We start from the raw sequence: 23,317 nt of genomic DNA, 5'->3' as shown, positions 1-23,317 counted from the left end.
CAAGAAGTCATGAAGCATTATGAACATTAGACACCTCCATCCCTTGTAGACAAATATACCTGTGTATAAATCTTTATTGTGAAATATCTTGAAAACTTTATCCAACCTGCACCTTTATCACCTTTTTCATTATCACCTGTTTTTTAATCCATCTAATCAAAATATGTAAAATTAACACATTGTATCATGGAGGTTGATAATTTCCCAAAATTTGTAAACCAGTGTAATTGATATTCTTTCCACATAAAGTAAAGATCCCCATACAGGGAAAGTATTCCAAAAGGCTTATTTAAAGTCTTAACTTTATGTAAATTTAAAGCTCTCTTATCAACCCACATCAGGTTTAGTGTGTAAAGATTTAGTTCAGCAATTTCTATAAGTCTATTTTTCTATATTATGGTAAAAGAATGCAAGTAACTATAAGTATGTGAAATAAACAACTAAATATATAAAGATAAGGAAAGCTAATTTCCAAGAGAGTAACTGAAACGAGGGAGCAAAGAAAGCTCTCTCTTTTTATAATTTGTAGTGATTTCATTATTGAAAAGAAAAAGTATCCCTTCAATCAATTGACAGGGGGCACAACTTTTTAGGAAAGTCTGCTACATAAAAGAGTTTGTGCATCTAATGTATCTAATATTCATGAATTTGCTTTTTCTTCTCTAACTGAATTGATAGGAGCCCTCACAGTAAATCTGCATAAATGCTAATTGTTCTTGGTTTTTGACTCATAAATTGAAGCTTTGTAAAAAGCAGAGACATCACCCTGCCAACAAAAGTGCGTATAGTCAAAGCTATGGTTTTCCCAGTTGCAATGTATGGCTGTGAAGGTTGGACCATAAGAAAGGCTGAGCACCAAACAATTGAGGCCTTTGAACTCTGGTGCTGGAGAAGACTCCTGTGAGTCCCTTGGACTGCAAGGCGAACAAACAAGTCAGTTCTAGAGGAGATCAACCCTGACTGCTCTTTAGAAGGCCAGATCCTGAAGATGAAACTGAAATACTTTGGCCACCTAATGAGAAAGAAGGACTCACAGGAGAAGAGCCTAATGCTGGGAAAGATTGAGGGCAAAAGAAGAAGGGGACGACAGAGAACGAGGTGGCTCGATGGAGTCACTGAAGCAGTAGGCATGAGTTTAAATGGACTCCAGAGGATGGTAGAGGACAGGAAGGCCTGGAGGAACGTTGTCCATGGGGTCGCGATGGGTCGGACACGACTTCGCAATTAACAACAACAAATTGAGTCAAGGTTGACTCAGCCTTCCATCCTTTATAAGGCAGGTAAAATGAAGACCCAGATTGTTGGGGGCAATACGTTGACTTTGTATATAAATATACAAATAGGATGAAGACTATTGCTAACATAGTGTAAGCCGCCCTGAGTCTTCAGAGAAGGGCGGGATATAAATGCAAATAAAAAAAATAATTAAAAAAATTTCCAAGAAATCCAAATCAGCCACAAAGTAAACTAATTTTCTCTGAAAACACTTAAACATATCAGCTATAATTTATTTTCTCTTTTTTCTCTTCTTATCCTTTGTCTCCCCTTACATGCCATAGAATCTCTGACATAGAAATCAATATTTCCCTTTATGCTAAAAGGTGACAAATTTATACGAGCTAAAGAAAAATCAGTTTCTGCAGCAGATTCTTCTTTCAAATGTTATAGTGTACTGAATTTTGTATGAAAAGGTCAGTTAATTTTATGCTTGTAATATCAATATCCTAAATTGTAACTAATATTGATAGAATATATCTTTTCTCTGTTGCCAATACCCCAAATTATCAAAACAATAGCATGTTAATAGCTCTAATTAGCGCTGTACAAATATAATTGTCTTGAAACAATATAATGTATTGTATTACAATTTATAACAACACAATAAAAAGGGGCAAAAATACCCTCATATGCTTCAGAAGATCAATTCAACATAATTAAATAATAAAAGACAACTAGATTTTCTTCCTTTTCCTTTGAAAACATTTTGCTTCTTATCTAAGAAACTTCTTCAGTTCTAACTCCCCTATGTCTAGTTCAGCATACAATTAAATGAGCACACCATTTAAACGAACCTAGTATTTTATTATCATTCAAATTCATACATATGGATGTTGCGTGTGCATACATGTGAACTCCTGTTTTATAAATAAGTAGAGCTAAGGATAGATAACAGCCTTCATATGAGAAACGGAGAGAAAAATATATGCCACGTTCACAGATTCAGAATAAACTAAATAAGCAAAGTTTCTGGAGATGAACATCCAGAAGAGACAAGTCAAACTGATTGTAAAAGCATGTCCACACTATACTTTTTATGAGAAGTTAATAAAGGTAATAATGGTCTGTCGGCTATTAAAGGGGACCCCTTTAAGGGGACCCCTTTCCCCAGTTGGGGGAATTGAGGACGGTCCTGGACAATCCTGGCAGTGTCATTGTCACTCCATCTTTTCCCTCCCCCTTCTTCCACAGACCACCCCTGGATTGTATATGAAGGGTTGGTGAACTGACTGAACATAGCGGTTTTGTCCATCTACCGCCTAAGAACTATTCCTAGACTGTTTCTCACCCGGAATTGCTGGCGTTGTCATTTACCATCTTGACTGGTCCAGGATGGGTCTGCTTGCCGAACTTCTGTTATGCGGACATTTACAGCGGCTGACCTTCTTGCCCTGCGAGATTCCCCTCTCTCGCGGGTTTGGCCCCCCACATTATTGAGGGCCCACCTTGAGGACGGGTTTTGGAACCCCGAGAGGTGGCATGCCAAAAATAGGAGACTTAGGGGATTTTTAATTAACTGTTTTAATCGATTTTTTAAGGGGAGTTTTAATGGGAATTTTAAGGGGAGGGTGGGAATTGACGGGTTTGGGGTGGGGGGGAGGGGAAGAATGGGTGGGGGGGAAACCCGTTGGGGAGGGAGCCAAGTCCAATGTGCGTTCACGGCATTAAGTCAGGTCCGAAGATGGTGGGGGAAGGTTTCGTTCCAGTTTATCAGGGTTGTGCTATTGACATGGTAAGTGGGAGAGGCAGATATGGCGGAAGGGGGGGGGCACATCAGGTTTTGGGAGTGCACCCTCGCTATTTAAGAGCGATTGCATGCTCCGGCCCCCCTGATTTTTCCCGTTCCCCAGGTGGCCAGAGTACTCGGGACTTGGGCCTCCGGCTGATGTTATGCAATGCAAGGTCCATGGTTAACAAAGCCCCCCTGATCTCAGATCTAATTCAGGAGGGGACCACGGACGTTATGGGCATTACGGAGACCTGGTTGGGCAAGGAAGGGGGGGTCCCCCTAGTGGAGATGTGCCCACCAGGTTTCCGAGCATTCCATCAACCGAGGGCCCAAGGTAGGGGTGGCGGGGTGGCAGTTATTATTAAGGAAAGCCTGGAACCGAGGGAGACCACTGTGCCTCAGATAGCTGGTTGTGAATCCCTCTATGTGAAGTGGGGTCGTAGGACTCAGGTGGGCTTGTTGATCACGTACCTGGCTCCTTGCTGCGTGACAACAGCCCTGCCCGAGCTGTTGGAGTTGCTGGCCGGGTTGGCAGTTGAAACCCCTAGACTGTTGGTCATGGGGGATTTCAACTTGCCATCAACTGGCGTGGCATCCTCGACGGCTTGGGAGTTCATGGCTTCCATGATGGCCATGGACCTGACTCAATTAGTGGACGGCCCTACCCACATCGGGGGAGGCACCCTAGATCTGATTTTTATCTCTGGCCAGTGGTCGAATGATCTGATTTTAAATGATTTAGTTATCGAGCCTTTGTCATGGTCAGATCATTCTCTTCTTTGTCTGGACTTTCGGACCGCTACTCACCACCGCAGGGAGACGGAACCAATACATTGGTTCTGTCCCAGGTGCCTGATGGACCCAGAGAGGTTCCTGACGGAGTTTGGGCCGGTTCCCGAGAATCTGGCTCGCGGCACGGCTGAAGAACTAGTCGCGGCCTGGGAACAGGCCGCGGCTGGAGCTTTGGACCGTGTCGTGCCTTTGCGGCCTCTGACCCGGCGTAGGTCTCAACCAGCTCCTTGGTTCTCCGAGGAGCTGAGGGAGATGAAACGCTGGAGAAGACGCCTAGAGAGCGCTTGGAGATCCAGCTGTTCGGAGGCTGACCGGACATTAGTTAGGTCCTATAGTAGGACCTACCTAGTGCATTGAGGGATGCGAAGTGTTCTTACATTTCCTCCCTCATTGCGTCGTCAGATAACCGCCTGGCCGCCCTGTTTTGGGTGACCCGCTCTCTCCTTTAACAGGAGGGGTGGGAGGACCCATTACAAGGACGTGCTGAGGAGTTTAACGGTTATCTATACGATAAAATCATTCAGCTTCGGGATGGTTTGGATCAAAATTGGGTAGATCCAGACGAGAGGTTCGAGACTTGTCTTGTTGAGACTGTTTGGGATAGTTTTGACCCTGTGACTCCCAAGGACATGGACAGGTTGCTGGGGAGGTTGAATGCCACCACATGTGCCCCTCCTGGTTGGTGCTGGCCACGCAGGAGGTGACACGAGGCTGGCTCCAGGGGATTACAAATGCTTCCTTGCGGGAGGGTGTCTTTCCTGCTGCCTTGAAAGAGGCGGTGGTGAGACCCCTCCTCAAGAAGCCCTCCCTGGACCCAGCTGTTTTAGGAAATTATCGTCCGGTCTCCAACCTTCGCTTTACGGCGAAGGTTGTAGAGAGTGCGGTGGCATGTCAACTACCCCAGTACCTGGATGAAACTGTCTATCTAGACCCATTCCAGTCCGGCTTCCGACCCGGTTACAGTATGGAGTTACAGTATGGAGACGGCTTTGGTTGCGTTGGTAGATGATCTCTGGAGGGCCAGGGACAAGGGTTATTCATCTGCCCTGGTCCTATTAGACCTCTCAGCGGCTTTTGATATCATCGACCATGGTATCCTGCTGCGCCGGCTGGGGAGTTTGGGAGTGGGAGGCACCATTTATCGATGGTTCTCCTCCTATCTCTCTGACCGGACGCAGACGGTGTTGGCAGGGAGGCAGAGATCGACCCCGACGCACCTCATGTGTGGGATGCCGCAGGGGTCGATTCTCTCACCTTTCCTGTTCAACATCTATATGAAGCCACTCGGTGAGATCATCAGTGGCTTTGGGGTGAGGTACCAACTGTACGCTGATGATACGCAGCTGTATTTTTCCACCCCAGGCCACCCCAACGAAGCCATCGAAGTACTGTCCTGGTGTCTTGAAGCTGTACGGGTCTGGATGGGGAGGAACTGGCTCAAGCTTAATCCCTCCAAGACGGAGTGGCTGTGGATGCCGGCACCCCGGTACAGTCAGCTGCAGCCGCAGCTGACTGTTGGGGGCGAGTCATTGGCCCTGATGGAAAGGGTGCGCAACTTGGGCGTGCTCCTGGATGGGCAGTTGTCTTTCGAAGATCATTTGACGGCCGTCTCCAGGAGAGCTTTTTATCAGGTTCTCCTGATTCGCCAGTTGTGCCCCTTTCTGGACCGGGATGCCTTATGCACGGTCACTCATGCTCTTGTTACCTCTCGCTTGGACTACTGCAATGCTCTCTACATGGGGCTCCCCTTGAAGAGCACCCGGAGGCTCCAGTTGGTCCAGAATGCAGCTGCGCAGGTGATAGAGGGAGCGGTTCGGAGCTCCCATGTAACACCCATCCTGCGCAGACTGCACTGGCTGCCTGTTGTCTTCCGGGTGCGCTTCAAGGTATTGGTGACCACCTTTAAAGCGCTCCATGGCTTAGGACCGGATTACTTATGGGACCGTCTGCTGCCATCTTCTATCTCCCAGCGACCTGTGCGTTCTCACAGAGAGGGACTCCTTAGGGTACCGTCAGCCAAGCAATGTCCGCTGGCGGCTCCCAGGGGAAGGGCCTTCTCTGTGGGGGCTCCTACCCTGTGGAACGAACTTCCCCCTAGACTTCGACAACTACCTGACCTTCGGACCTTTTGCCGTGAACTTAAGACTTATTTATTCCGTCTTGCTGGACTGGCTTGATTTTTTAAAATCTTTAGATGATTTTATGGGTTTGTAATCTTTATTAATTTTAAAGGGTTGATCGTATTTTAATATTCGGCCAAATTGAATACGTTTTTTAATGTTTGTTTTTAATATTGTATGTGTTGTTGTTGTATTTTATTCTGGCTTTAAACCGCCCTGAGTCCTTCGGGAGAAGGGTGGTATACAAATTAAAATATTATTATTATTATTATTATTATTATTATTATTATTATTATTATTATTATTATTATTATTATTATTATTATTATTATTATTATTATTATTATACCCAGTGAGGCAGCTACCTCAAGAGCTATGATAGTTAAGCCAAGCAACATTATTAAAGGACACATTTGTCAATACAACGTTTGTCTGGCATTACTCCACAGATGTTATGAGACATGATGTCCAATCATCAGTGATAAACTATGATTCTAGTCCCTTTAATACATAAAATGGAGGAAGACATGTTATGCTTTAATCTTTGCTTCAAGCAGTAAAATGTCATGGACCGACCTCACTAGTAGTGGAATTCACTTACCTTTGCTACCAGTTCGCAAATGTGAGCGCGCGCATGTGAGCAACGTCCGTGATAACATCTGGGCAGGTGGGCAAAGCCACCTGTCAGCACCACTACCAGTTCACCTGAAGCAGGTAGAACTGGTAGAAACCCACCACTGAACCTCACATAGACGTCAACTTGTTAAATTTATGAGTTTTTTTTTAAAAAACTATTTACAACAATTCCTAGTATGGAAGGGAGGAAGAATTAATAATTGAAGACCCTTCAAAGTTATCTAAAGTAGTACTGAATATAATATTCTTGATGATATTCTGGAATGGGCAGCCTACAGCAGGTAGCCTCTTACTGAGATCTCCATTCCCCATAAATTGCATCAATAAATATTGGCAGTAATCTGGTGCTGGTAATCGCAAACTGGTAATTTCCTTTGGTTTGCCAGTGTAAACAAACAGGCAACAGGAATGCAAATCCTTTCTTAGGCTTTACCAAAAGCCGTTTTAAAATCCATAACCACTGCAGCCAGTGGTGGGATTCAGCCAGTTCGCACCACTTCAGGAGAACCGGTTGTTAACTTTCTGAGCAGTTTGGCGAACTGGTTGTTGGAAGAAATCATTAGGGCAGAGAACCGGTTGTTAAATTATTTGAATCCCACCACTGACTGCAGCCCAGACCAGTAGAACTTTGCTGATCCCTGTTTTAAAACCTGATAATCTGTACATATTAAGAGAAGGAACAGCCCATTATTAGAATAGGGGTTCTAGTAAACTGAACTTGCACTAAAACAGTGCAAGTTAACAGAAGAGGAAGTTCTTTTAGGACCCTGGATTTCCCATTGTAATAAACCAGGAGGCTTCAGCTACCAACAGAAAGCATCATAAACATGTCTTGCAGTGGAGAAGCAGCTCCTGGACAAATGGAAGTGCCTTCTCAGAATTAAATTGCCTTGATTTTTCTTTGCCTGGCAGGCAAGTGAGATAATGAAGAAATCTGAACCAATAAAAGCTGCATTATTTCAATTCCCCAGTTCCATTTACTCTCTGCTATTTGCTCATGGTTGTCCTTGGAGTTTGAAGAAAGGCCAAGACCTGCCAAATTATCCCTATACTTCAGAAGATAATTTTCCAGTTTGCTAATGCAGTCTCTATCTCCCAACCAACCTTAAATATAGAAGATTAAAGGTTTTGTCATATTTATTTGTAGACAGGATCTTTTATAACTTTTATAACTATTCCCCCTTCTCAGAAAAATGAGAGCAATCAAGAATTCTTCTAATGGAAAATTTATTGCAAAGCCCCATGTGCTGTCCGTTAGTGCAAATTAAATCAATGAAACAGCTCATAGACAGTCTATTGCTTACTTTAACTATTCCTTGTTTCCAGGATAGGTGGTCCATGACTTACAGCTATTCATTATTTTAGTGACTGTTCAAAGTTACAACAGCACTGAAAAGAGTGACTTGTGACCGGTCCTTGCACTTACTATCAATGCAGCCTCCCACATGGCCATGTCATAAAAATTCAGGTGCTTGGAAACTGGCATTTATTTACAATGGTTGCAGCATCCTGGAGTCACATCAGCACCATTTGTGGCCATATGTGGCCAGTCGTGTAAAGAAAATAAATAAATAAAGCCATTAAATGGAGAAATGGAATGATCTTTGTGTTTTTAAGTGAGAAACTGCATAAAGGGAATATTAAAGATCTTACAGAAGCTATCAAAGCTGGGTGATCTAAGAAACCAATATTAGTGAGTGATACGATGGACATCTTTAACTTCTATGGAGAAAGCTTCAAATTACCACTTTGATGCCGCATCAATGCAGGGTATCTATTTCACTGGAGCATCAAACCTTTTGATTTCTTGGCACAATTAACTAGACGCTCCGTTCGTGGTTATCAACGGTACACATCCAATTTTATTACCTTAGAGATTTCAGTTCAGAAATGCTAGAAATAAACTACTGAGCATATTCTGAGAAGAACACAGTTATAATGCGGAGAAGCACAACCCGTGATCCCAGCCTTGAGTAGCAATGTTTTGGTACAATCAGCAGATATAGACTGAGTCACCATTTTACAACTAAGGTTTGACCGATACAAAGAGATATACTGTATACTGTCAATATGTGAAAAGCTTAAACCATAACAGCTTACTATCAGGTATTATCAAATAATTTAACCACTGGTTCTCTGCCCTAATGACCGGCCTGGTAAGCGTGGCTGGGTGGTCATGTGACTGGGTGGGCGTGGCCAACTTGATGTCACTCATATTGAGGGGCACTTTGCCTTACACGGCCTCTCATGACCGTGGGGATGCTGCAATGGTCGTAGGTGTTAAAAACGGTTATAAGTCACTTTTTCCAGTGCCATTGTAACTTTGAATGGTCACTAAATGAACTGTTGTAAGTCAAGGATTACTGTACAAAAATACAAAAAGCTTCTTTGCTTGCAAAAAGCTGCCCTAAATACCAATCATTAGATTAGAAATGAGGAAAACACACTGAAGATCAATGACAGTCACAGCTATCATGGAAACCTAAACCATTCTGTCTAAATATCTTCCTTTTCATCAGCATTACCTGCAACCCAGAGTTACAAATCAGGCAGGGTGCCCCAGCACCCTGAGGAATTAAAATAGTTAAAATGTAATGATAACTATCAGCAGCCAACTCTTGCTCAAAAAGTGAAACCCTTTAGCTGAGAGTTCATTTAAGCTCTCCAGAAAGTGGGTGGGCACACTTGGGCTACAAAATGCCCAGAAAAGAGACAAATTAACAAAGTATATAGGGGACCCAGGTTCAAGTCTCTGACCACTAAAGCTTGTCAGGATCACAATAAAATTAATACATGCCAAAGATATCTAAATGGACTTCAAGCCTGGTGCCATGTTACTAAGCTTTATTATCATGACTAAACTAAAATGAATTGGAGGGAAGATCCACACCCCTACCTCCTTTTTTAAAAATCTTACTATCAGTGGGCAATCATGTGCCTTGGCCACTCCAAAGCAATGTAAGAGACTCCTTTCCCAAAGGTGCTTTTTCAAGAGGCAAGTGGACTTTCTGGAAACTAAGAAAGTTCAGTTGCCTCTTGAAAAAAGCACCTTTGGGACCACCATGATCTGGATGACTGAAGAATCCCCATAGACAAGAGACTCCCATGCTCAGTGAACTGACAAAGCACCCTTTCCCACCCAGGAGAAGCAATCCTTGGATCCATTTGTACCACTTAAAGATACCAGCTGGTCTCACTCACTTCACAAGATATCCTAAGGAAAAGATCACATGCCTCTAGAAAGATCATATGCCTCCAGAAAGGCAGTAAAAGAATCAGAGTGCCAAGCTTGCATCCTGCCTCTTGGAAGTACACCCCAAAAGGACAGTGCAAGAAATCAGTAAAGCAGTGTAAAAAGCTTAAAACAACCCTTCCCCTTTAAGAAAGTCAAGCCCCTGATTAATAAAAAAACCCTCTGGAGAAGTCAGGAAATGTAAAATTTGTTACTACTGGTTCTCTAGGCGTGGCTTGGTAGGACGGTAATGTGACTGGGTGGGCGTGGCCACCATTTTTTTACTTTTAAAAGCATTTTTCCTACAACCTCTTCGGCTGAAGAGGTAAAAAATGTAAAAAATGCTTTTAAAAGGTTCTGACGATCCCAGCTGAGTTGCCTGGTCATCAGAACCAGCTGAGTTGCCTGATTGTCAGAACCTTTTAAAAGCACTTTTTACAACCTCTTCGGCCAAAGAGGTTGTAGAAAAAATGCTTTTTAAAGCCTCTGATGATCCCAGTGAGCTGCGCAATCATCAGAGGCTTTTTTCTACTTTTAAAAGCATTTTTTCACCCAAAGAAATTTTTTTTCTTTGGGTGAAAAAAAATTGAAAAAAAAATTTTCACCCAAAGAATTTTTTTTTTTACTTTTAAAAGTAAAAAAAACCCACCTCTGATGATTGTGTGGCTCAGCTGGGCATGGGGGGGGCAAGGATTTTTGCTACCGGTTCTCCGAACCACCCGCCACCATCTCTACCAAATCGGGCGATCTGATCCGAACCAGGAGCATTTCACCCCTGAGCTCAGGCTATAGAAAGTCTGGGAGTACTGTCAAGAACCATTAGCTGTTACAATGTAACAAGGCTTAACTGCATAGGCAGTTTCTGAAAACACTTAAACAGGGCAATAAATATAAGGATTAGGCTAGAAACACAGGCACACCAGAATGTTTCCTTCCTGCCTTCCTGACAGGATTAATTCTGTAAGGTGAGAAAAACAAAAGTATGTTTCTTCCAACAGCCGGTTCGCTGAATTGCTCAGAAAGTTAGCTAACGGTTCGCCTGAACCACTGTGAACTGGCTGAATCCCACCACTGCTTACTATCAGACAAGCGGGAACAGAACAACAGACCAATAACTGCTCTATCTGAACTTTCAGATGGTAGGTGGGAAGAAGAGTAGAAGATAATTACTCAGTTACAAAGATTCCTAGAAGATTGTTGTTGTAGGGGTTTTTTTTTGCAGCAAAACAAACATACACAAAAGAAGCTCAGAGTGAAAGTTATTTTTGACACTTTTAGACTAGCCCCTTTAATTAAATCCAGAGTGAAGAATGATGACCTTTTTGTGACTTATAGACTTCACCTCCCAGAATTCCTGAGCCAGCATGGTGGCTCAGGAATTTTGGGAGTGGAAATTCACAAATCATAAAGGGGCCATTGTTCCCTACTTCTGAATTACATCATAAGCTTTTCTGAATAAAGCCTATTTCAAGTGAATTCATGCAAAAATGATTCTCTACACTTATGCATAATACATATCACAATACAGCAGATCACTTAAAGTACCATAAATCTTTAAGTGCTTTGTTTTGATAGCTACTAAGAGAACTTTTCCACACCTATTCTCTTGCATCCAATCCAGCTCCTTCACAATTAACTTATAAATATGTATAACATGAGAAAACCCCCCCCCAATATGTTAAAAGATTAACTACATATAACACCTGAAGACTTTCAAAGACATTCATAAACGCTAATTATTCATATGGCAGAAGGCAATAGTTGTTAACTGTATGACAGCTGAATAACCATATTAACTATATTTAATTAATGTAGATGAAGTAACAGAGTCATGCAGTGGGGTGAACCTATTAGGCCGCCAATTCCAATTCCTACCTCAGTTCAGGAATCCTAATGAAAGTGCTTTGACAGATATCTTACTAGCCTTTGCTTGATCATTTCCAAGGCAAGCTCTCCACATGATGAGATTCCATGGTCATACTACATTGACTGTTATGATTTATTACATTACAGATAGTCCTCGACTTACAACAGTTCATTTAGTGACTGTTCAAAGTTATAACGGCTCTGAAAAATGTGACTTACGACCATTTTTCAAAGTTACGACCATTGCAGCATCCCCTTGATCATGTGATCAAAATTCAAATGCTTGGCAACTGGTTCATATTTATGACTGTTGCTGTGTCCCAAAGTCATCTGATCACCTTTTATGACCTTCTGACAAGAACAGTCAATGGGAAAGACAGATTCACTTAACCACTGGGTTACTAACCTATCAACTGCAGTGATTCACTCAACAACTGTGGCAAGAAAGGTCATAAAATGAGGCAAAACTCACTTAACAAATATCTCACTTAATAATAGGAATTTTGGGTGCAATTGTGATCATCGGTCTAGGACTACCTGTACACGGGAATCCAACATTCAGTTTTTAATACAAAATACTTATCAAAAAAATTGGGCATACATGAAGAGAAAAATTCCTTTAGAATAGTGTTTATATTTGGAACCAGAAAGCAACTGTTTAGGGGACCTCACATGAGTAAATTTTGGAAGTAAATTCGGTGGCTCTAATACAGGGGTGTCAAAATGGCGGCCAGCCGTCTGGATACATCACACGTAGACCATCCCTAACCCTGGCTCCGCAAAGGCAAAAAACGTTGTGATATGTCACGAGACGCGATCGAGTTTGACACCCGTGCTCTAATACAATAGAGTATTAACAGACAGCATATTTGAAAGATTCCTGATTGCCATAAAAATATATTTTCGGTAATTTAGGTTCAGTTTGCAAATCTGTGTATGAATTTTACACAACTCTGCATATATTAGCTTTGTAGAGGGCTCTTAAGATCTGGCTCTTCATCCAGGCATTCAGCTAAGATAAAAGTGAGCCCAGCAGAGAGAAATCTATCAGATGTTGCAGTGATTTGCTCGGGATATGTGTCATTGTTGTAGGGTTGGTTTATTTTATTAATTCTGCTTTTATTTAATATTATTGTGAGCCATCTAGGAACACTGTATATAAGGCAGACAGCCATGTAAGTTCTAAATAATGTAGTTATTTTTTTAAAAAGGTGTGGAAAATTTCCATTCTGAGCTATTCTATTATTGAAGCTAGCAGCACTAATGCTATTTGAAAAGGTGAAATATTAATTATTATCACTGTCTCCAATGATTCTGGTACAGTTACACTACTGCGAAAAAGTGACAAAGAAATTATTGCAGTTTAGATCATTGACATTTTCTGAACTTGCCTGCTTTTAGCCTTCTGCAAATTCAAAAGGGGAGTGGGGGAATGGATTTACCTCGAAGAGTAAAATTAATATAGAGGTTAGACTGAATTTCAGTGAAAGTAGCATTAATACCTGTGGACATATCTTTAGCGCAGATCAAGAGCAGGGCATTACCTTGACAAAAAGTAAATTGAGTTTCTAATAACATTAAGTCATAAGAAGGTAGCAGAGAACATTGAGGAAAAAGATTATACATATAGGATGTTAAAAATCTCTCCATATAAACAATGGAAAATCTAGGTCAGTTAATGTTGATAACCAGGAAATGCATCCTTCAATAAGCTTGTTACTAATGTCGGGTAGCTGGTAAATAACTGTGATAAATCAATTTAATGGAAATTTCAGAGCTGTACCCAGGAATGGAAATGAATTAATAGTGTCTGTTAAAGAGGCAGACATAAAGAATAACAATTTGCAGATAGTCTCAAAATGATATGACAAACTCTAACAATAATTTACCAGAGACCTTAGATGAAAAGGATTCCACTCCAAATATATCTTTGCAGTTTTATAGCATGGCATTGCAAATTCCTCCTCTCTTACCAGGCCTAGCAGAAGGTCTCAATGTCAATCAAGCTGGGCCCCATGCCAAGAGAATTAATGAAGCAGTGTAATAGCTCACACAGAGGCCCAATGATTGCACTTAACGTGTATCTGCAAACGAGGGTTTGCAAAGTTGCTGTTTTGTTTATGACACACATTTCTCTTCTGTTCCACTGATTTCTTTATTAGTGCACTTGAAGAGAGCAACATGAGCCTTTGTTTCTGCTCCAGGCACTAACAGCTGAATTCCAGCACTGCCTATTCGCTGTCTGAGATTTAGGAGGGCTGACATGCCAGCTACTGTATTAATTGCTAAGTATTTTTCTGCAAATGTACAAGATGTTCTAAAATTGAAAAAAGGGATTCCCCCATAAATAAGACGGACAGAGAATATAATTTTTGAAGTGGGGATATTGAAAAAGGACATTAACTTACAGCTGATCTAGTATGAAATATGTCTTAGGAGAATTATTCTGTGCCAGAATAGGGACTACTCCAAATGATGTTCAAGAAAGTTTTCCCCTCACTTAATAACCCATGGATACACTTAGATTACAACTCTCAAAATAATAATTTATTAAATTTGTATGCCTTCTCCTGAATCTCAAATACTCTGGGGACAGGGGTGAAATCCAGCAAGTTCTGACAAGTTCTGGAGAACCGTAGCGGAAATTTTGAGCAGTTCAGAGAACCAGCAAACACCATCTCTGACTGGCCCCTAAGTGGGGTGGGAATGGAGATTTTGCAGTATCCTTCCCCTGCAATGCCACCAAACCATGCCCATCAAGCCACACCACGCCTACTAAGCTACGTCCACGGAATCGGTAGCAAAAAAAATTGGATTTCACCACTGACTGGGGGACTCTCACCAAAGTAATTGCAACATAAATCAATAAACATGAAAAAAAAAGAATAAAAGAGGGCATGATTCTCATCCTTTGGTCAGCAGGTTGGAGAGGAGACAGTGAAGGTTTTCTAGGTGATAGCAAAAGCCTGATTTCTAAACACCAATCAAACAAATTCAAAGCACCAAAAAACAGTGGGATGTTAGAAGCAGGATAAATAAAAATAAATTTTCCTTCCCCTCACCAGCAATTTGATTAATTGTACTGGACTGGTGACCCAAAGGGGCCTTTGAGCAGAAGAAAAAGAGTGGCAGAAAAGTAGTCCACTTGTAGTCTTGTAAATCAACCATTTCCTCCAAATAGCCTTCATTTCCATTCAGATTGACAAACCAATTGCTTCTACATTATATACACGGTAAAGGAAATTCTTAATGCAAGGAAGCTCTACAGCAGTGTTTCAGTGGTGGGATTCAAAATGTTACTACCGGTTCTGTGGGTGTGGCTTGGTGGGCGTGGCTTGGCGGGAGTGGCAAGGGAAAGATACTGTAAAATCTCCATTCCCACCCCACTCCAGGGGAAGGATACTGTAAAATCCCCATTTCCTTCCAATCAGCTGGGACTCAGGAGGCAGAGAATAGATGGGGGAGGGGCCAGTCAGAGGTGGTATTTACTGGTTCTCCGAACTACTCAAAATTTCTGCTACTGGTTCTCCAGAACTGTCAGAACCTGCTGAAACCCACTTCTGCAGTGTTTCTCAACCTTGGCAACTTTAACATATGTGGACTTCAATTCCCAGAATTCTATGTAGATGGCTGGGGACTTGAAATCCACGTATATTAAAGCTGCCAAGGTTGAGAAACACTGCTCTATAGTTTACGAATCCCATGTATTTACACACAGCCTGGCTAGCAACTCCATTGCAGCCACAAGTGTTTTTTTTTTAATCTTTCTTTTTCAGTAACTGAGGATTGCAGGAGATGTGATGATGCAATCATATCAGCAGATGAAGTGGAAGGGCAATTTTCAGCCCTGTTAAATCCTGCTGAAGAGAGGGTTTAAAGCTGATAGAGGCTTAACCCACTTATTTTACTTGGGGTTTTTTACTGTCATCCTACCTAAAGCAGAATATCATGCTGCTGCTTTTTATCAGTTTGTAACTAAATTTCAAGGATATGCTTTGAAAGGACTCTGAGGACTGCATGTTGCCCATGCTCTAATGTGAAGGACATACATGATCTGAAAGACCCTTTTTCTATATTAATTCTCTTCATGACCTCAAGGATACTTGAAGGCTTTGTAATACAACATAAATGAAAGTCAGTTTTCTTTGTGTTCTTTTAATTTTTTAAAGTTCCATATCAATATGCAGAGGTTGTTAACTGAAGCATATTTCTACTTGTTTCTGAATTGAGACCTTGTAATAGAACACATCCAAAGTCAGTGGCCACTCCTTCTCCCTTACTGGTCCCATCATAACTGTGCCCTATTCTCTAAGTCAGTGTATTTCAACCTCGGAACTTTAAGATGTGTGAACTTCAACTCCCAGAATTCCATGGGGATAGCTGGGGAATTCTGGGAGTTGAAGTCCAGACCTTTTAAAGTTGCCAAGGTTGAGAAACACTGCTCTAAACTACCATCAATTATTGATCAACTAAGATCCCTTCCACCTCATCTAACAAAAATAATAAAGCCAACTGCTAATATCTTCTCTTCTTAGCAATCACACATACCCATTGGTAATTTTGAATTATTTGCACAGTAAATACATTAAATCCTTTTAGAAGGCACATAACAGGGGGCAGGATCACAGAAGTTGCTTCCTGACAAAATTCAGAAATGTGATTCAGACAATGTCAGCTTTTCCCTGTCATGTTACATATAATAAAGGAAAAAGCTGAAGTTTAAAATGCTTCCCTAATGAAGGGGCAATTTAAATGTGCATTAGTTAGCAGTATCCTACAAATCCAAGTCCCAGATTCCACACTCCATTTCTGTTTCACAAACTTTCTTCCAATTTAAGAATGTGCAGCTAAGAAAAATAAACTGAACATCAGTAATGAAAATATGCTTTATTTATTGATACTTATAACCCATCTCAAGTCAAGATAATTTTTAATGAGCTGATATATCTTTCTGACGTCTCTCAGATTCCCCAAATTTGTGACACATAAAAACACTTTTCTTTGCCAAATGCTTCTTAAACCTAAAGGATTATAACAATCACTAATGTTGTTATTTATTTTCTCCAGTAGGTGGTGGCAGCATATAGAAGGTTCCATAAATAGAAAAACCATACACCATTGAACAGAAACCTGTCATTGAATCTCTAAAACAGTCTAAACACTTAGAGAAACATTACTTTTTTTAAAATCTGGGAACATTTTAATAGCATATTTAACAGTTCCACTTTCCAAGTGTAGGTATTTTTAGGGGGATGTTTTCAAGAGTTAAACTGCATGTTTTCAAAAGTTAGTGTTAGGGTGATCGCATCACAGCATATATTCTATCTTTAAATATAAAAAGGAAGGTTTATTTAAAAATAAAACTTTTATGGTATTTGTCCCATCCCATCCTGTCCCATCCCATCCTGTCCCATTCCATTCCATACTATACTATACTATCCTCGCTGGGAAAAACAAAAGATGAGCAGCTATATAAATGTGTTGTGTATTGTCCGCTCTCACCGCAGCCGGGGTCTGCTTATCTGCTCCCGAACACGGAGGAATGTATGCCTCCCGGCCCCAGTTCTGGCTCCATGCCCAGACAAGCTGCAGAGGAGGGGGCACCTCCCGGTCCCAGCCCTGGCTCCATGCCCAAGCAGGCTGCAGAGGAGGGAGCATCCCCCGGCCCCAGCCCTGGCTCCATGCCCAGACAAACGGAGTAGCTAGACCCCTCCCCCTCCTCCACAGCATGTGAGCCTGAGGAAAGTTTACTTCCAACAACAGCTGATTGGAGTGACCCTCGCATCAGAAGATTGGATAGGCGGAGGCAACAGAAGGAAGGGAGGGGCAGGCCTTAATGAGTGCTGAGTCATGGAGCCATACCCCATGGCCTATATAAAGGATCTGCTTTCTGGCAGTCTCTGAGTCAGGCAAAGTCGAACTTATCTTGCTGAAGTCACTTACTGGTCTCCTGCCTGCTCTGAGGACTTTGCTAGGACTTTGGGCAGAGCTGCAGAGGCAAGCCTGATTCGGATTTCCCTGACCCGGCCGTCAGCGGAGGAGTGGGACACGACAAAATGCTTTAAATAAATGAATCATCTGTTTAGTTTTATATGTTGTTTTAGCTTTCCTTTTGGAAACATCCAGATTTGGTTAAAAGATGGCGACTATATAAATATGTTAAATAAATAATTAAAATCACATGACGGCGGAAAAGCTACAATGGAAGAACGCCATGTACACATCGTAAGTCCCCCTCATTTAGCGCTGTTGTAACTTTGAATAGTTATTGAATGAAAGGTTGCGAGTCAAGGACTGACTCTATTTCTCTTAGGAGGAATAAAAAGTCCTGAAGAACTAATGCGCTCATTACAATTTCTTGTTGGATCACCCTACAGATCTATTGTCTGGTTCAGAATCTGGTTTCCTCTGTTGGTCAATCAGAGATTTCTTGGGGAAAGAAATGTAGATTGTGGCTCTTTTTTTGTTACTTCCCAGTGTATAGTTATTCTACAACTGATTGGCTAAATGCTTTATGGCCTCATGATTTTGGGATATCATTCTAGCTTATTGATTTAAGCTCTTAATACAACTTACCCACAGCTTGTTTCAAGTAAACTGTCCCCAACTTGCAATGATGCCATTCCAAAGTCTGCTATTCGGATATTGTTCTTTTCATCCAGTAGTAGATTTTCTGGTTTTAAATCCCTGTGGCTGTGAAGAGGGGAACAAAAAAGGTGTTAATTCAAAGCAGTTGCTTCTCTTTGCATACAGTAAAGTAGAAGAATAGAATAGAATAGAATAGAATAGAATAGAATAGAATAGAATAGAATAGAATAGAATAGAATAGAATAGAATAGAATAATAGCTTTATTGTCACTTTGAATGTACACTAATTGGCATACATTAAAATGAAATTTCATTGCATACAGCCGTCAAAGGGTTACCACCTCCAATATATACTACATAAACCTGACAAAATAAATACAAAATTATGCATATATATACATATATAAATAATATAATACATATAAAATGTATTATATATTACACATGTATTATATGACAAAGAGAAACAACACAGTCTAGTTTGGATGTATACATGTACCTGGTAAGAAAAACGAATCTTGTGAGTTCACCAGACAGATGGCATAGGGAACAAAGCTGTTACAGAATCTGGTAGTCCTGCTAAAAATATTTCAAAACCTCCTCCCAGAAGGGAGCAACAGAAACAGATCATGAAGTGTGTGTGGGGGGTCTCTAACAATGCTTTCAGCTCTAAGCACATAGCGCTTATAAGCAGTATCCTGAATACCAGGAATTAAGCTTCCTATAATCTTCTTGGCTGTCCTTACCACTCTCTGTATGGGCTTTCTATCTGAGGCACTGTTACCACCAAATCAAACAGTGATGCTGTTTGTTAAAACATGCTCAATCGTGCTTCTGAAAAAAGTGGCCAAGACAGAAGGAGAGTGATGTGCTTTCCTCATCCACCGCAGCAAAAGAAAATGCCGGTTTGCATGCTTAACTAAGGATGATGTGTGGCGAGACCAGTTCAGATTGTTAGTTATCCGCACCCCCATAGATCACACAGATCATTTTGTTTCAAAATAAGCCATTATCTATTGCATATACATTTGTCCATTTTAAAAAATTAGAGAAGTCAACCACTTTTAAATTTTAAAGAGTACGCAATATATTAATAGTGCTAACTTGTGATTTTGAAGAAGTAATTGCAGTTATTGATGGAAAAAGTGTCTAATGGAAGTAAGAGTGACCAACAACTTTTTTTAAAGAAGTATCTTTTTCCTTTTGCCCCTTTGTTTGTTTGGAATAATAATTAGTTTTTAATGGAATCAGTCTCAAATTGGTTATGGCTTAAATGTTGGAAAGAATATGTAATTTGGATATTTCATAAAAGTTGACTGAACATATTAAGCTTTTTGATTTGGCAGTCTGAATCTGAATGAAATAAATAAATAAATGAGAAGTTGAAAAACTCCAGACTAAATATTTTGTCTCTATTTATCTTATTCTACACAAACTATCTGTCCTGGATCAACAACCCAGGTCAGCTAGGTCCTCTTTCTATTAATTAAAAAGGAGAAGCTAAAAAAGATGGTGCCCCCCTTTGCAATAGCAATAGTGCTTAGACTTATATACCACTTCATCACCCTCTCCAAGCAGTTTACAGAGTCAGCACTGCCAGCAACAATCTGGGTCCTCATTTTATTGACCTCAGAGGGAGAGAAGGCTGAGTCAACCTTGAGCTGGTGAGAATCGAACTGCTGACACGCAGCAGAATTAGCCTGTAATACTGTGTTCTATGTTCTAACCACTAACCACAGCTCATTACTGCTCCCTACTAAGCAATGATTACTGCTCCCCCTCCCACAGCATTTGTGTATTCTGTAATCATTCAAACAAGATAATAAACACTAAATTGTGATTTAAAATTAATCATGAATGGTACTTTTGTTCCAAAGTTTATTTTGTAGAAGGACTCTTCAGTGTGCCATCCCTTCGCAACTTTGGAACAATCTAGATATTATTGGTTTGCTCTATTTCTCCTAGTTTGATTTCTCTATTTATTAAATGAATAATAAATAATAAATGACTTTAAAGAGTTTAAAGAGACTTTAAAAGACTCTGGATAATTGACAGTCTTCACAACGGACTACTCAAATAGCACAGTAAGCAAATGAAATATCAGATAAAATTTGAATACTTAAAATTAAATAGATTTAAGCATTAAATTAGAATTAAAAATTAAAATTACAGATGAAGTATATCTGAGAAAACATGGTCCAGAAGTCAGCAATGCAAGCCTCAAATACTTTCCACCACTTTCATGAATACTAATTTTTGGGGGAAGGTTTTTTCCATAAGGATGGGTTGATTACTGAGAAAACCTACCTCCCAGCTGCCAACTGTTTAACCTATGGGAGGGGATATCCACAACATACTCACCTTGATTAAACACAAAGACAGGTAGATTCTGCCTGGAGAAAATAGTTTCCAAGATAGTAGGGAGTTGAGCCATTTGGAGTCTGCTGTGCTCATAATGTAGCTATCAGTGTTTAAGAGACTCTTACAGTATCTGCCTGCATTCATGCAACCATTCTATACCAGTTGAAGTTTCCAGGTAGAGCCCTGAGAGACTCTTCATCCCCCATCATTATTGTTTAGAACTATGCTTAGGAAGGAGTAGAACCATTGCAAAACAGGGGCATCAACCAGTACCTCTTGCAGTTAGTTCAGGAGGTTGATGATATGGAACACTGTTGAGTGTTCTATAAGATCGAGGAGATGTACACTCCAGCCAGATCTTGACAAAACTCATGTGCAAAAGAAAATATATATATATGATCTCCATAGCCAGCCACTAAGCCTGGATGAAACAGATAATTTACTTGCAATTGATACCTGCTATTGATGCTCTATCATGATCTCCAAAATCTTCTTTTAAAAGTAAGGATGCAGATTATGTGGAAGTTACCCAACACAGTTGGAATGAGGGATGGTTTATTCAGAAGTGGCATATTTTATTCAGAATATAGCTCAATTCTATCCTAACAATGAAACACTATTAGTCGCTCTGTGAGACATCTCCTATGAGTCTTTGTTGGAGTCTTCCTGCTGATATGAGAGAATTATGTTGGCTTAGAAAGCGGTTCTGTCTCTTTATATATAAGCATCTTCTGTATTTATTCCTAATTAGTTCTTTGTGGACTACAAATTATATTTGGAAAAAGGAGGAGGAGGAAGATGAATTAACACTTTACTGGAGAAGCAGGAGAATAGGTAATGGAGACTATAAGAACAAATGGGTGACTGTCACTTTAGAGGCATGCCAATTTTGTGCATTTAAAGTTTTGCACAGATATAAAACTAAAACAGAGGACATGGGAACAATTTTCTGAAGGCTAAGCTTGCAATATACTAATTTCCAGATGTTGTCACAGCAGAAAGCACAATTTGGGTGTGTAATGCAGGTATCTGGAGTATTTGTTTATCTGTAATGCTATAAGATAAGTTCAGCTTGATAGAAGGTGTAATGCTCTCCATCCCCAGTTACTGAACACCTGAGCTGTCAGCAGAGACACATGCCGAACAGTGGCTATAAGGTACAATTTCTAAGAGTCCAGCAGCTTGGATAATCTAATTAAAATGCAGTCCTCCCAAACCTCACCTTGTACCAAAGAAAGCAGAAACATAATGGAGCAATACAGGGTAAATGAACTTTATTTGGTTCATTTCCAGCTGATCCCTCTGATTCCATGTTTTACATGATCAGTGTCACCTTACTCTGCAGGTGAATGGAGGACATAATGCCCTTTTAATGTTCTACAGGCTGAAATACTCCAGAGCCCTTCTCCATATTGGCTGGAAACATGATTAAATAAGGCAGCGACTTTAGTGAACGAGAAGCCAAAATGCTTCATGCAGTGTGTACATGCCAAGAAAGAAGACTGAAAAGGAAAAGTGAAGCATAACACTTATCAGAAAGCTTATTTCAGCTTTATCTAGAGTGCAGTTAATAATGTGCACTTCCATAAATATCAAATTAAAGAATATTTTATAAATTCAAAATGAATCATGGATTTCAAAGGCTATTTACATATATGTCTATATGTCTATATATAGATACATATTTAGTCTGTGTGGAAAGGAAAAGCATGAGAAAGAAGGTGGAGGGGAAAGAGAACAGCAATAAAAAGGTAGTGTTCTTGGACCAACACTCTTCATACTATATATAAATGATCTCTGTGACCTCATCTCAAGTTATTGTGTTCTCTTTGCTGATGATGTCAAACTATTTAATACCACTAATAATACCTCTACCCTTCAAGAAGATCTCGACTTAATTTCCGATTGGTCTAAAACTTGGCAACTCCAAATCTCAACCAGCAAATGCTCAGTCTTACATATTGGAAAAAAGAACCCTAACATCAAGTACAAACTTAATGGACATTACCTAACTGACCACCCCCACCCTGTCAAAGATCTTGGAGTTCTCATATCAAATGACCTTAATGCCAAAGCCCACTGCAACTACATAGCAAAAAAGGCCCTAAGAGTTGTAAACTTAATTTTACGCAGCTTCTTTTCTAAAAACTCCACACTACTAACTAGAGCATACAAAACATTTGCCAGACCTATTCTTGAATACAGCTCATCCGTCTGGAACCCATACTACATCTCTGACATAAATACAATAGAACGAGTCCAGAAATATTTCACTAGAAGAGTTCTTCACTCCTCCAAAAACAACAAAATACCTTATACCAACAGACTTGAAATCCTGGGATTAGAAAACTTACAACTCTGTTGACTTCGACATGACCTGTGTTTAACACACAAAATCATCTATTGCAATATCCTTCCTATAAAAGACTACTTCAGCTTCAATCGCAATATTACAAGAGCAAAAAATAGATTCAAGCTTCAAACTTGATTGCAGAAAATATGACTTCTGTAACAGAGTTGTTAATGCTTGGAACTCATTACCTGACTCCGTAGTCTCTACTCAAAATCCCAAAATCTTCAACCAAAAACTGTCTACTATTGACCTCACCCCATTCCTAAGAGGGCTATAAGGGGCGTGCATAAAAGCACAATAGTGCCTACCGTTCCTGTCCTATTGTTCCCTTCATTATATCAAATTAATATAGTTGATGCATA

The 23,317-nt window shown here is 40.4% G+C and overlaps 1 protein-coding gene across 1 annotated transcript in view; it reads right to left on the bottom strand.

Annotated features, from left to right (window-relative positions):
* BRSK2 (BR serine/threonine kinase 2) overlaps positions 1-23,317 on the bottom strand; it is a 495,391-nt gene that overhangs the window by 128,694 nt on the left and 343,380 nt on the right. The window contains exon 5 of the mRNA XM_058157640.1: positions 18,230-18,346. Within this exon, the coding sequence (XP_058013623.1) occupies positions 18,230-18,346 (117 nt within the window). The remainder of the gene's footprint in view (positions 1-18,229; positions 18,347-23,317) is intronic.

The sequence above is a fragment of the Ahaetulla prasina genome, chromosome 1 (genome assembly GCF_028640845.1).
Source record: "Ahaetulla prasina isolate Xishuangbanna chromosome 1, ASM2864084v1, whole genome shotgun sequence".
Taxonomy (NCBI): Eukaryota; Metazoa; Chordata; class Lepidosauria; order Squamata; family Colubridae; genus Ahaetulla; species Ahaetulla prasina.
The sequence above is the reverse complement of the archived record's forward strand: the minus strand, read 5'-3'. Positions and strand labels throughout refer to the sequence as shown.